This window comes from Agelaius tricolor, unplaced genomic scaffold, assembly GCF_023055355.1.
Source record: "Agelaius tricolor isolate 1412-34295 unplaced genomic scaffold, bAgeTri1.0.p SCAF_3, whole genome shotgun sequence".
Lineage (NCBI taxonomy): Eukaryota > Metazoa > Chordata > Aves > Passeriformes > Icteridae > Agelaius > Agelaius tricolor.
In genome coordinates this window covers 19850301-19861423 of record NW_027269263.1, presented here as the reverse complement: position 1 = coordinate 19861423, position 11123 = coordinate 19850301, and the positions used below count along the sequence as shown (strand labels likewise).

The following is an 11123-nucleotide window of genomic DNA, read 5'->3' as shown; positions in this document are numbered from 1 at the left end:
CTCCTGCAGTCCGCGGGACCTCCTGTCCCGGCGCGTCGTGCCGCCAGCTCCCGAGGTTCGCAAAGGACCCCGCCGCCCCTACTGCCTAGGGCTCCCTACAGAAAACCCCTACGCCTGCTGGCCATGCGAGCCCACAGTGTTCAGACCGCCGGCGGGGGCCTCCAAGCAGGACGCCAGCGCCAAGGAGGAAACCCCTCTGGCTGAGGGGCTCTGCGGACGGGCAGGTGACCCCTGCAGAGCGGCGGGGAAAGCTACCTGTCCTGTTCCTCCGCCTAGCCACACGCACGCTTGTGGCACCACCGCCACAGGCGCCAACCAGTGGCACAGAAAGAAGCCGGAGGGGATTTACGTTTGTTTATTCAGAGGCTGCTTTCGCTTCTGTCCCGGCTTGTATTGCCGCTGACGTCGAGGGGGCGGGGCCGACGTCGGCGCGTGCGGGGGGCGGGGGGGCGCGCGCGTGTGTGCGTGCGTGCGCGAGAGTGGCGCGAGCGGGGCCCGGCGCGCGCGTGCGCCGGCGCGGGGCGGCCCCGGGGGCCGAGCGGGCGGTGAGGAGCCGTCGGCGGGACCCGACCGGCCTGGCCTGGCCTGGCCCGGCCCGGCCCGGCCCGGCGGGGCCCCTCCAACCCTCCCGAGGGCAAGGGCGGGCGCCTCGGCCCAGCGGCGAGCCCCGAAGGGCTGGGTGGGGGTTAAACGGGGGCCTCTCCTGAGCGCGGTGGGCTGCGGGGGTCGCTGGGCCTCGGTCGTGGGAAGCGGCTCCCGTCTGGGTTGCTGTTGCTGTTGTTGTTGTTTTGGTGGTGGTGGTTGTGAGGGCGTAGGGTGGGGAGGGGCGGGGTGGAGAGGTGCGAGGCAGGCCGTGGGGCTGGTCCCGTCTGCCCTACCCTCGCTCCCACGGACTTGGGGCTGCCTCTGGTTGCTAACGGAGACTTCCCTTTGTCGGAGCGCAGGGTGACCTGTGAGGAGTCGCCTTCCCCGCAGCCTGGACTTGGGTTTCTCGTGGCTTAGCAAGAAGTGGTTTCCTTTCCCGAGCTGTTGGCATCTTCCTGCCGGGATTCAGTCGTTCCCAAAGGAATGGAGGAATGCAGCTGATAAGTGCTTAACCACCCTGTGCTCCTATAGGCAGTACCCGGTGCTGGCTTCATCTTCTTCCCTTTGGCACTTTGGGGTTAGGCCTCTCCTGTTACCTGGTCTGGGTACTTTTTTTAGTGGCACTGTTGACCAAAGGAGATGGAAGAAAAGGAACGATGTGATAAATTGCAGCTGGTGCTTTGAGACTAAGGAGAATTATATATTTTGACATTTTAATTTTTTTTTTCTGTGGAGGGGAGGGAAATACTACATTTTATGGGGTATGGGAGGAGGGAGGTTGCAGATCTTCATGTGGTTTTTAAAACCAGCTGTCAGAGGCAATTACTGAGTAAACTGAAGCACAAGAGGAGGATTCGTAAGCTGGAAGCACCTCAAAAAGCCCACAAAAGAAAGGGGCAGTGGGCTGCTGTTGTGACTGTGGGGGCAGAGACTTCAGCCTCCTTCATTTTTCACCACCTACTCCCCATCCACCCATCGAGAAAATGAGTTGTGTGCCATGGAAAGGTGACAAGACAAAATCGGAATCGCCAGAGCCATCCCAGCAACTGCCACAGCACATTTACCATGAAAAGCAACGCAGGGAGCTGTGTGCCCTCCATGCCCTCAACAATGTCTTCCAGGACAGCAACGCCTTCACTAGGGAAACCCTGCAGGAGATTTTCCAGAGGTAGGATGCTCTCTGTACTGGCATTAGCTTCCCCTTGTCCTCAGCTGATTGGAGGGATTTTTGGGTGTTGTCTGGGGGGAAGTAGAAAGAAAAGGAGGGATTCAGACTGTGCCACTGCTTTGAACTGAATGTATCTTGGTTTTTTAACCCCAGCCTTTTTTTTTTTTTGCCCCTCCATGCAGAAATGCTTTCTCATTTTACTTGTTTCTTAACCTGTTCTGGCTGCCAGCTTTGGGTTCGAGGGTTTTATTGTAGGTGCTGTCGTGGTTGGAGTGTTATCTTCCTCTCTACTCACCTTAATGCCTCTTCTACCTGTCTTCCATATTTTTGCCCCTCACTTGGGTACATAAGTTACCTAGATTTAATAATGGATTTGGGGGTTGCCTTGGGGGAATGAAGGTAGCAGAAATTACTTACTGACTTAGTACTGCAACGTTTGTAAGTTTTTTAGAAATTAGGAGTTTTGCCAAATGAGCGATTCTTATTCAAGAGGTTCAGAGAAGTTCTTCAAATATTATGGGCTTTTTTTTCCATGCAGCTAGACTCTCTGTACTCTCTCAAACTGGCTTTAATTTCAGTAGCTGGATGCCTGTTTCCTGTGGCATTGCTAAATGTTTCCCAGGAACTTCAGATAATTAATAAAGTAGGTTTGAGTTTTACAGGGATGAATATAAATGATTAACGTGGCCTGTGCAATAGCTCATATTTTGCTCAGTGTTTATTTTATGGTGTTTTGATGCTTTATGGAAATTCTCCTGTGTGAGCCTTTATGGGTTCTGGTGACCCACTGCTGATGAATCTAAGTGATGATAAAGGAAATGATGGAAAGGGGCTCTCCTCTGATAGGCAACCTGCAGATGTTGTAGACATGGTGTAAGTTTTGGTTGAATACCTGTTACCAGCAGCTGCCAGCATCTTGTGTTTGTGACAAGCAGGAGATCGCACATCACGGCAGCACGTGCTGTGGGATGAGGCAGTCATGGTACCCTGTGCTGATGACAGGGAGCTGTGGGCCTGTTGCAGCTCTCCTGAAAACTGGCAATTTTATGAAACTGGTGCTTGATTCATCAAACTCATGCCTGTCTTTGGCAGAGAATGTGGTGAAGGACAATAACAAGTATCGAATTGAAATGCTATTTATTGTAGTGTTGCAGATAAAACTCCTGCTGGTGGAGTGGAGCTGGCCCATGGCAGGCTCAAGGCACTCTTTGTCCAGCGTAAACACACTGTGGTTTTGTTCCAGAGCAGCAATTGTCAGAATCTTAATCACAGCTGGATTGTTCTTGGCCTGAAGCAAACAAAGGCAGTTCATGTGGTAGAGGGAGTGTGATGATCTAATTAGTTGGTTTTCATTGCATTTGGTGAGACAGAATTAGTGTGCAGCATGAAACCTCTCAGAAAAAGACTGGATATTAATCTTGTTGGACCTCTTTCCCTAGAAGGTAGAGTTTGTCTTTTATTCCAACCTGGAGTTGTTCCATCCTAATATTCAGATCAAGATACACAGATTGATTCAGCTCCATGGTAGTATGGAAAGACACATGGATATTCCTCTTGGAAATGGATGAGCTATAAGTTATACAAAAGAATTGCCACTGCCTTTCTGTTTCTGTTGGGTGGTTACTTGTGTGTAGCTCTTTGACTTGCCTTGAAGAAGTGTGAATTTAGTTGCCCTTTTTATGTCACTTGTCTTTTCCTGTGTCTACTCACATTCTATGTATTGATAAAGGATGGATGAATATTTTTAATAACCTGCAAAAATGTTGAGGTCTGATTTTTAAACCTGGTGTTGATAAGGTAACAAAATCACAAATAAACTTAAGCTCTCTAGCTTTTACCACATTCCTTGGAGAATGATTGAACCACATTGCTTAATCATTAGCTTCCCTTTTGCTGCATCCTATTGTGTAAGGCCAGGGTAGTCTGATGATTATCATCTCGAGCATGTGCTGAAACTTGGTCTGGACACCCCCTCTGATTGTGTAGTCTTTCCCTCTTCTTTCCTCTAAAACAAGAAATACATTTTTGATGTTCCTCTGGCTTTTGTTGCAGGAAGTATGATTGCATGTTCCAAGTGTTGCATGGAGATACAAACAAAATCTCTTCGCTTCACTGGAGTCTGCATATTGGGCCCTGATTAGGAAAGACAGCTGCAGGAATCTTGGAGCCCCTTGTGTTAAGACAACATGTTGATGAAAGTTTCTGATAGAGAGATCAGGAGGATTATTTACCTGGATTTCTGTCCAGCTTTGTCAGTCTTCCTCAGCTCAGTGGCTAGATAAAAAATACCAAAACAACAGTTTAATTCCTTTACTGGTCAGAATCCTTCAGCTGATGATTGTGGACCCTCCTTAGGTCTATGTGGGTCAAGATGTTGAGGTGGTTTTTGGGGCAAGTTTGCTCACACATGCCAGTTTCTTGTTGCCCATGCTGGTCACCTCATCACATTTCTGGGGCTCTGGAAGATATGTGAAGGAACAAAGATAAATGTGTTCTTTCAGCTCTTGAATAAACTTGTCTGGAAAGTGGAGCTGTAAGAGGGTGCTTCTGCAGCCCAAAGGGCTCTCTGGTTTGTAAGGTTTTCTTTGCTTGTGGGGATTAGGAGAGTTGGTAGGTTGAAGCAATGATCTTGATTTAGGCATAGCCAAGTGATCTTGCTTTATAGAGATGCTGGAAGAGCTGTGACAAGCTGCAGGTTCTATCTCTGTGATTAGTAAAATACACCCTAAAATATGCCCCATGGTGGATATTAACAGCTTTTCCTCTTAGCATGGTATTGTGGACTCCTCTCCCTTCTGTAGTGAACACACTTCCCCGACTGTTCTGCTGCAGACTGCTCCACTGCAGAAAAACTTCCAGCTGAAAAAAAAACCAAAACAAAGGCTGTCTGTCTCTAGCCTCTCCAGCCTTGGTTGCTCTGAAACTTTCTACTCAGTCCACTGCTTTCTTGTAAAATGCTTTATGCTGTCAGGGTGTCACTGAAAACTGGGAAGTGAACTCTCCACAGCTGGATCAGTAAGAAAGCTGAGATTACTTCATTCAGCATGCACGGGGATCGCTCCACCTAAAGTGTGCACCCAGCAGTCTACTAGTCATATAATCAGACCAGGTTATATGCATGAAACCAGTATATATGCACTGCATTTCTATTACAGGTGCATTATATTTCCTGAATACATGCATATATGTTAATTGTTTCCATGGATTTATTTGGATATCAGTAGAGGTCTTTTGAGAGACTTTGGTGGTCATTTGGGAACATCCCATTCCCCAAAGTTTACATTTATGGTTCTGGATCTTCTAATGAATCTTTTCACCTTGAGACTATCTCAAGTATGTTGTCAGGTCATGATGCACTTCTCTTATCATTCTTTGCCCTGGCATTCTATCTTTGTTCTCAAAACTAAGACATCTGCTAGTACATGCTAGTGGTTGATATAGGTAAATAAGGAAGCACTAGCTGATACAAGACTGTTAGTCACAGATGTAGGGAGTTAACATAAAACCACATTAATCTCTGGAATTTGTACAAGGTACTGTATGGTACAAAACTAAGCATTAATCACAGATGGGGATTAAACACTATTGTGCTAAAGTTAAAAATAATTTTCCACATCTTCCACCACTGCTGCATGGACACCTTTTTAAAGAAATATAATTTGTTGGGTAAGAAGGGCAGGAATGAAGAAGGGCTGAAGGATTTCCAGTGATGAAATATGCCTGCAGAATATTCAGTGTGGTAAAGGCTGATCGAAATATGTGCAGAAATATTAGAATTTTTGAGGATACAGTTGACAGGAGGAGGAGGCAGGTAAAATACAGATGTTTGGATGATAGGAAATCTGAACTTTGCACTAGCAGAATTAATAGAGTCCTTATCAATAGAAAGGTCAACCCATCACAACAGAACTCATCTGAGGCTTGACTTTGGATTGGTGTTATGTGACGTTGTTGTTCTCTGCTCCCAGTTTCCCCATGCTTGCTTTTCCTGCTGTCATCTTCATAATAGTACATCCTGTTGTTTTCCCTCCTTACAAAATTTCTTAGGCAGAGGGGGGAAACATAAAACCATAAAAGTGACTAACAGGCTTTTTTGCCACATCTCCATGTTGTGTCTCACATCCATTATCTGAACTTGTGCAAAAGCTGTTATGTATTTTTGGCATGTAACCTCATAGCAGCCCACAGCTTCCTCACAAGAGGAGGTGGAGGGGCAGGCATTGATCTCTCCTCTCTGGTGACCAGTAACAGGACCTGAAGGAATTGCATGAGGCACTGTCAGAGGAGGTTTATTTTGGATATTAGGAAAAGGTTCTTCACCCAGAGGGTAGTTGGGCGCTGGAACAAGCTCCCCGGGGAAGTGGTCACAGCACCAAGCCTGACAGAGTTGAAGAGGAGTTAGGACTGAACGAATGCTGTCAAGCATATGGTGTGATCCTTGGGGCTGTCCTGTCTGGGACCAGGAGTGAACTCCATGTGGATCCTTTCCAACTCAGGATATTCTGCAATTGTATGAACGTGATGGACTGTGGTTCTGCATTTTTAGATGCTGTAGTAATGCAAGTGATGTCTAAGCAGACTTACAGGTTGAAGCTGAAGAGATTTGTTTGCATCAGGATTATCTGTTTAGTTACCTACAGCAACAGATATTTTTTTACCATCTAGCAACCACACCAGCTTTGGAAAGCTCCCAACCCCAAGTATCTTCACAGCTTTGTGTCTGAATACTTCTTTCATTTTCCAGTGGAGGAGGAGGAAGAACAACCTTTCCTGCAGCCAACCTCCCATGCCTCTTTTTCTCATCCAGTCTTCAAGACTGCTGTTGACTGTTGGACTCTTGAAATTGTAATAGCCGCTGTCCTGAATAGCAAACTGGTATTTACTCTGATTGTAAATTGAGGAAAAATCATAATTGAAGCATCCTTCAGAAGTACCAGTTCAAGGGGTCAGGGAGAGAGAGCTTTGTGATTTCTTTTGCATCAAAGGCAGGATTTTTGGAGGCTTTGTACATCAGAGTTATTCTTAATGCATCACTTAGTTTCCTCAGCCCATTTGAGGAGGGATAAGGGGGGCACAGAATAGTTTGTGTTTAAACACAAGACCCCTGGAAATGGACTTCAAGTTATATATCAGGTTGTGGAATACAGGTTCAACAAACATCTGCTAAGCAGTCTCCTTGTCTGTTTGCAGGCTGTCTCCCAACACCATGGTGACCCCCCACAAGAAGAGCATGCTGGGGAATGGGAACTATGATGTGAACGTGATTATGGCAGCACTGCAGACCAAAGGCTACGAGGCGGTTTGGTGGGATAAGCGCAGGTACTGAGAAGCTGTGTCATTCTGGAGGTGGCTGCTCTTTGTAAAACTGAGAAAGAGATTGAAGTGAAAGCACCAGAACATAATCTGGTTGATGTTGTGCACTCTTTCAGGGATGTTAACGCCATTGCCCTGTCTAACGTGATGGGCTTCATCATGAATCTGCCCTCCAGCCTTTGCTGGGGCCCCTTGAAGCTCCCCCTCAAGCGACAGCACTGGATCTGTGTCCGGGAGGTGGGAGGCACCTACTACAACCTCGATTCCAAGCTCAAGGTGCCCGAGTGGATTGGAGGTGAAAGTGAGCTCAGGTAGGATTTCCTCTAATCCGTCCCTGTTGGAGGTAAGAAGTCTGTCCTTAAACAGTTGGTGATTGAAACGTGTATGGCTGACTTTCAATTGTAAAAATTTGAGAGTAATAAGGTTCTTCTGCCTCCACTTGGATTTATGCCCCGTTTGTGTAAAGCCAGGGAAATGCTTTTGGCAGTGGTGTCTCTATCAGCTCAGGAGAGCTTGACTTGGCCTCTTACGTGTCTGGCTCTGTCTGTGGCAAAGGTAGAGGCCGCCTCTGGTATTAGTGGGGGACGCCTGCAACACGATGTGCTGTGCCCTGCTCCCTCCTTGAACATGACAGTATCAGCATTCTTTGCCTATTTAGTAACAATCTGCATGTCTCCAGCAAAAGGCTTTCCAGACTCAAAGTGCAGCCTTATCCCTGAGAGCACTAAGAGTTGTTTGTTAGGAATCACTTTTCCTATGTAAGCATACGCTGCCCTTCTGGCTTGGCTCCCCTTCCCTCTTCAATCTTAACACAAGAAGGTCATTGTAAATGCTTTGTAAAATTTCACCTGCTCTTGATTGCTGTTTAGCTTCCATTCCATCATGCCATAAATCCTACTAGCAGCTTTGCTTCCTTGACTAGTCTTGTTCTGAGATAGGGACTGGGGATTGCACATGTGCAGTGTTTGCAGAGCCAGCCATGCCACTGAAGTTTTGGTAAATTTCTGGGGTAAAGTAAGTCTTGCGAAACTACTGTGCAGAGGTTCTGGTGGATTTTATCCTAGGTGTATTGTTCTTCAGCAATAAATTAGGGCTTTCTTTTCTGGGAGTTTTGGAAATCTGGACCAAAAGATATTGGAGGAAATGTTGATTTTTCATATTTATTGGAAGTAATCCAAGTTTGGTATTAGAAAAAGCTTATGTGCAGAAAAGGGCTAAAAAAACATGTCAAATGACCAAGTGGTACACTGCTGCTAAGGACATCTGTGTGATGGGGTGTTCTATTCTGTTTTATTAGAATAAAAAGATTTTTTTTTCTCCCAGATTTGTTGGAATTATTTAATGTTAAGATGGGATTCTTGATCTTGAAAATATGAAGAAACTAAATTTGGTTTTAATTCTGTTTTTCTTGCCTTGGAAAGTAATAAAGTGGCATCTATATACACTCATCTCTGCTGAAGTTAAGATAATATTTAATTGTTGTTGTAGATGATGAAGTTCTACATTCAGTAGCACTTGTTTCTATTTCTCTTTATGATAGGAAATTTTTGAAACACCAGCTGAGAGGAAAGAACTGTGAACTCCTATTGGTGGTGCCAGAGGAGGTGGAAGCACATCAGACCTGGAGAGCTGACGTGTGACCCGGGCCAGCTCTGTCCTCCCGCTACAGTTCTTCCCCTTTACCAAACTCCTGATGTCCTAAAACCTGCATAATGGGTGCCCCGACTCTCTTCGTCTGGAATTTCCTTTGTTAGGCTCTTCTCTTCCTTCCTTGGTGCAATAGGGCAACGGCAGAGGACATTGGGGTGGTGGGTGGGGAAGAACTGAGGGCAGAACAGAGGAAACTGGAAGCCAATCACTTTAATTGCAAGATGGATGAGCTGCAGTGCCCTCCGGCCAGCTGGAAGGCATTGCACTCTTGAAAAACTGGGCTGGGGAGAAAGAATGCCTGGAAACCCCGGGCTTCCATTTCCCCACGTGGTTCAAGGCTGTGTGTGGTGGGACACTGCTCCCTCCAGGGCTTGTCAGGAAGGAGCAGGGACTGAGCACGCTGCCACCTCTTTACAGTTCTCTCCCTCCAAAACAAATTGTTGTGAAGACATTTGCAATTCCTAAGGGTCTCTCAGGACACTCAGAACACTAGGAATGGTACGGTGCTCAGCACGACCCTCTGCTTCTTAGGGCTGGTTTGTGCCAGGAATTAAGAAACAGTAATAAAACCAGAGTCATCTTCCAAGAAATTCTTTGGGTAGCTAGAGGATTCTTCCCCAGGGTCTCCAAGGATTTATGTATGTGGTGAGTGGTTGTTTGGCAGTATGTGTCTGGCTAAGGTGACATGGAAACAGCAAGTACAGGATGACTGAGGAGTATCAAGTTTCTGGACTGGAGAGAGGCCACAGTCTGCTTGGGTTTCTTTGTGCTATGGTGGGGGTTTTTTTTACTATTTTTTAACAGTTATTTTGGTTTTCTGCATGGTCACTCAGTAGTTTAGGGGCTCCTTGGAGAGAGGAATAAAGCTGAAGAGGTTTTCAAAGAAATTAATTCCCTTTTATTTTCCACTCTCCAGAAGTCCAGCCCACAGTCACAGATGTAATGTGAAATGAAAGAGATCAAGTTATAAAATAAAAATGGGCTGAGGAGGGAAGCCTTTATAGCAGTCAGTTTTGCTCTTTTATTGCTACCATCTGCTGGTCTGGGAGCTGCAGAGGGTCCACCAGAACTTCCAGGCACTGGAGACACCCTGGCTTGGTAGTTGAACCAACCTCTCCTTTAGCATTGGCCAACAAACATTCCATTAATGGGTGAATTGCTTTTTTCTGCCTTCCATGGGGAAGAGAAACTAGACACGGAGACACTAAGAGGAATCTCCACCAGCTGTTTCCCAGTCACCCAGGAGAGCTGTAGCTCAGCCATGCCTTCCATGGCAGGAAGAGGAAATGCTGAATCTGGAACTCACTTTGTTGTGTTTAGCACTTCCTGGCTGAGCTGCTGGTTGCTTCCATCTTTACATGTCTTGGTTGAACAGCAACCTCTGGGACTGATGGAGCTCAAAGGATCCTGTTCCACCATGCAGGAAACTCTCATTACTGATGTTTGAGCTGGTGAAAGGAGGGATTGTAATGACCTTTTCTCAGTTATGTCTCTCTTCAGAGCTCTGCAAATGCATGAGCAGGTGCTCGAACCTCAGAGACCACCAAAGTGGCACCGTCCCAACAGAGGCCACATGACGACAGGACGATGGTGTTTGCTGACCCCTGGACATCTGGCAAGCACTTTTGCAGTCCTTTGAGCACAGCCTCCCACAGTCAAGGGCAAATGGCTCTTACATTTTTAAAAAGTCCTATTTCGTAACACATTCCAATGACCAATACCAGCTGGCAGAGTTTTTAAACACTTTCCAGGCAGGATGTTCAGCCTGCAGGCATTCTGCTCCTGACTTGAAGCCATTTCTTCAAGAGGGGAAAAGATAAATCTCAACAGCAACATTTTCTATGCTGATTGAAGTTGCACTTTGGAGAAAAACCCTGTTTGCATGGAAACTGCAAGCCAATGGATCAGTGCACAATATGCAAAGATGTTTTAAAATACTTTGGGGCTGCTTTCCTCTCCTTGTATGTCAGCTGCTTTCCCGGGGGAGAAACAGTGTGATCCAGCTGCTCAGGTAAAGGGAAAGTGTGTGATCACATCCCTGGGGGAGGTGAGGCTGCTGTGCCCGGGGGTGGGTGAGCTGGTTCAGTCCCACTGCTCGGGAGCGGGGAAGCCCCTCTTTGTTTTCTTGCTTGTTTGGTTTTGTTAGAGCCTTGTCTTGGGTTTGTTTACAGAGATGTATTTTGTTTAACCAAATATTAAAAATGGGAAAAAAAAGTTTCCATATAAATGTCCTATCACTTCTGTATGTTCAATTGAATTGTTCTGTAACAAAGTATGTAAAGGATAAATAAATTTTTTTCTTTGGTTATAAAACCACCACGTTTCTGTGCATTAAGAAACTTGAACACTGGACACTGTTGCTGAGGTAGGATCACCTCCCAGAATTCCCTTAAGCCAAACATGGCTT

The 11123-nt window shown here is 46.3% G+C and overlaps 1 protein-coding gene across 5 annotated transcripts; it reads left to right on the top strand.

Annotated features, from left to right (window-relative positions):
• Window positions 1-61: 61 nt before the first annotated feature.
• On the top strand, window positions 62-11029 carry JOSD1 (Josephin domain containing 1). Of its 5 annotated transcripts, none has more exons than XM_071422874.1 (5): window positions 62-224; window positions 945-1753; window positions 6944-7072; window positions 7183-7377; window positions 8607-11029. In XM_071422874.1, the coding sequence occupies exons 2-5, from the start codon at window positions 1569-1571 to the stop codon at window positions 8704-8706; spliced, it is 609 nt and encodes a 202-aa protein (XP_071278975.1). In that variant the 5' UTR covers window positions 62-224; window positions 945-1568; the 3' UTR covers window positions 8707-11029. The 5 variants fall into 5 exon arrangements, with proteins under 5 accessions (XP_071278975.1, XP_071278974.1, XP_071278973.1 ...); XM_071422873.1 differs by lacking the exon at window positions 62-224 and adding an exon at window positions 451-545; XM_071422872.1 differs by lacking the exon at window positions 62-224 and adding an exon at window positions 495-679.
• Window positions 11030-11123: the final 94 nt, after the last annotated feature.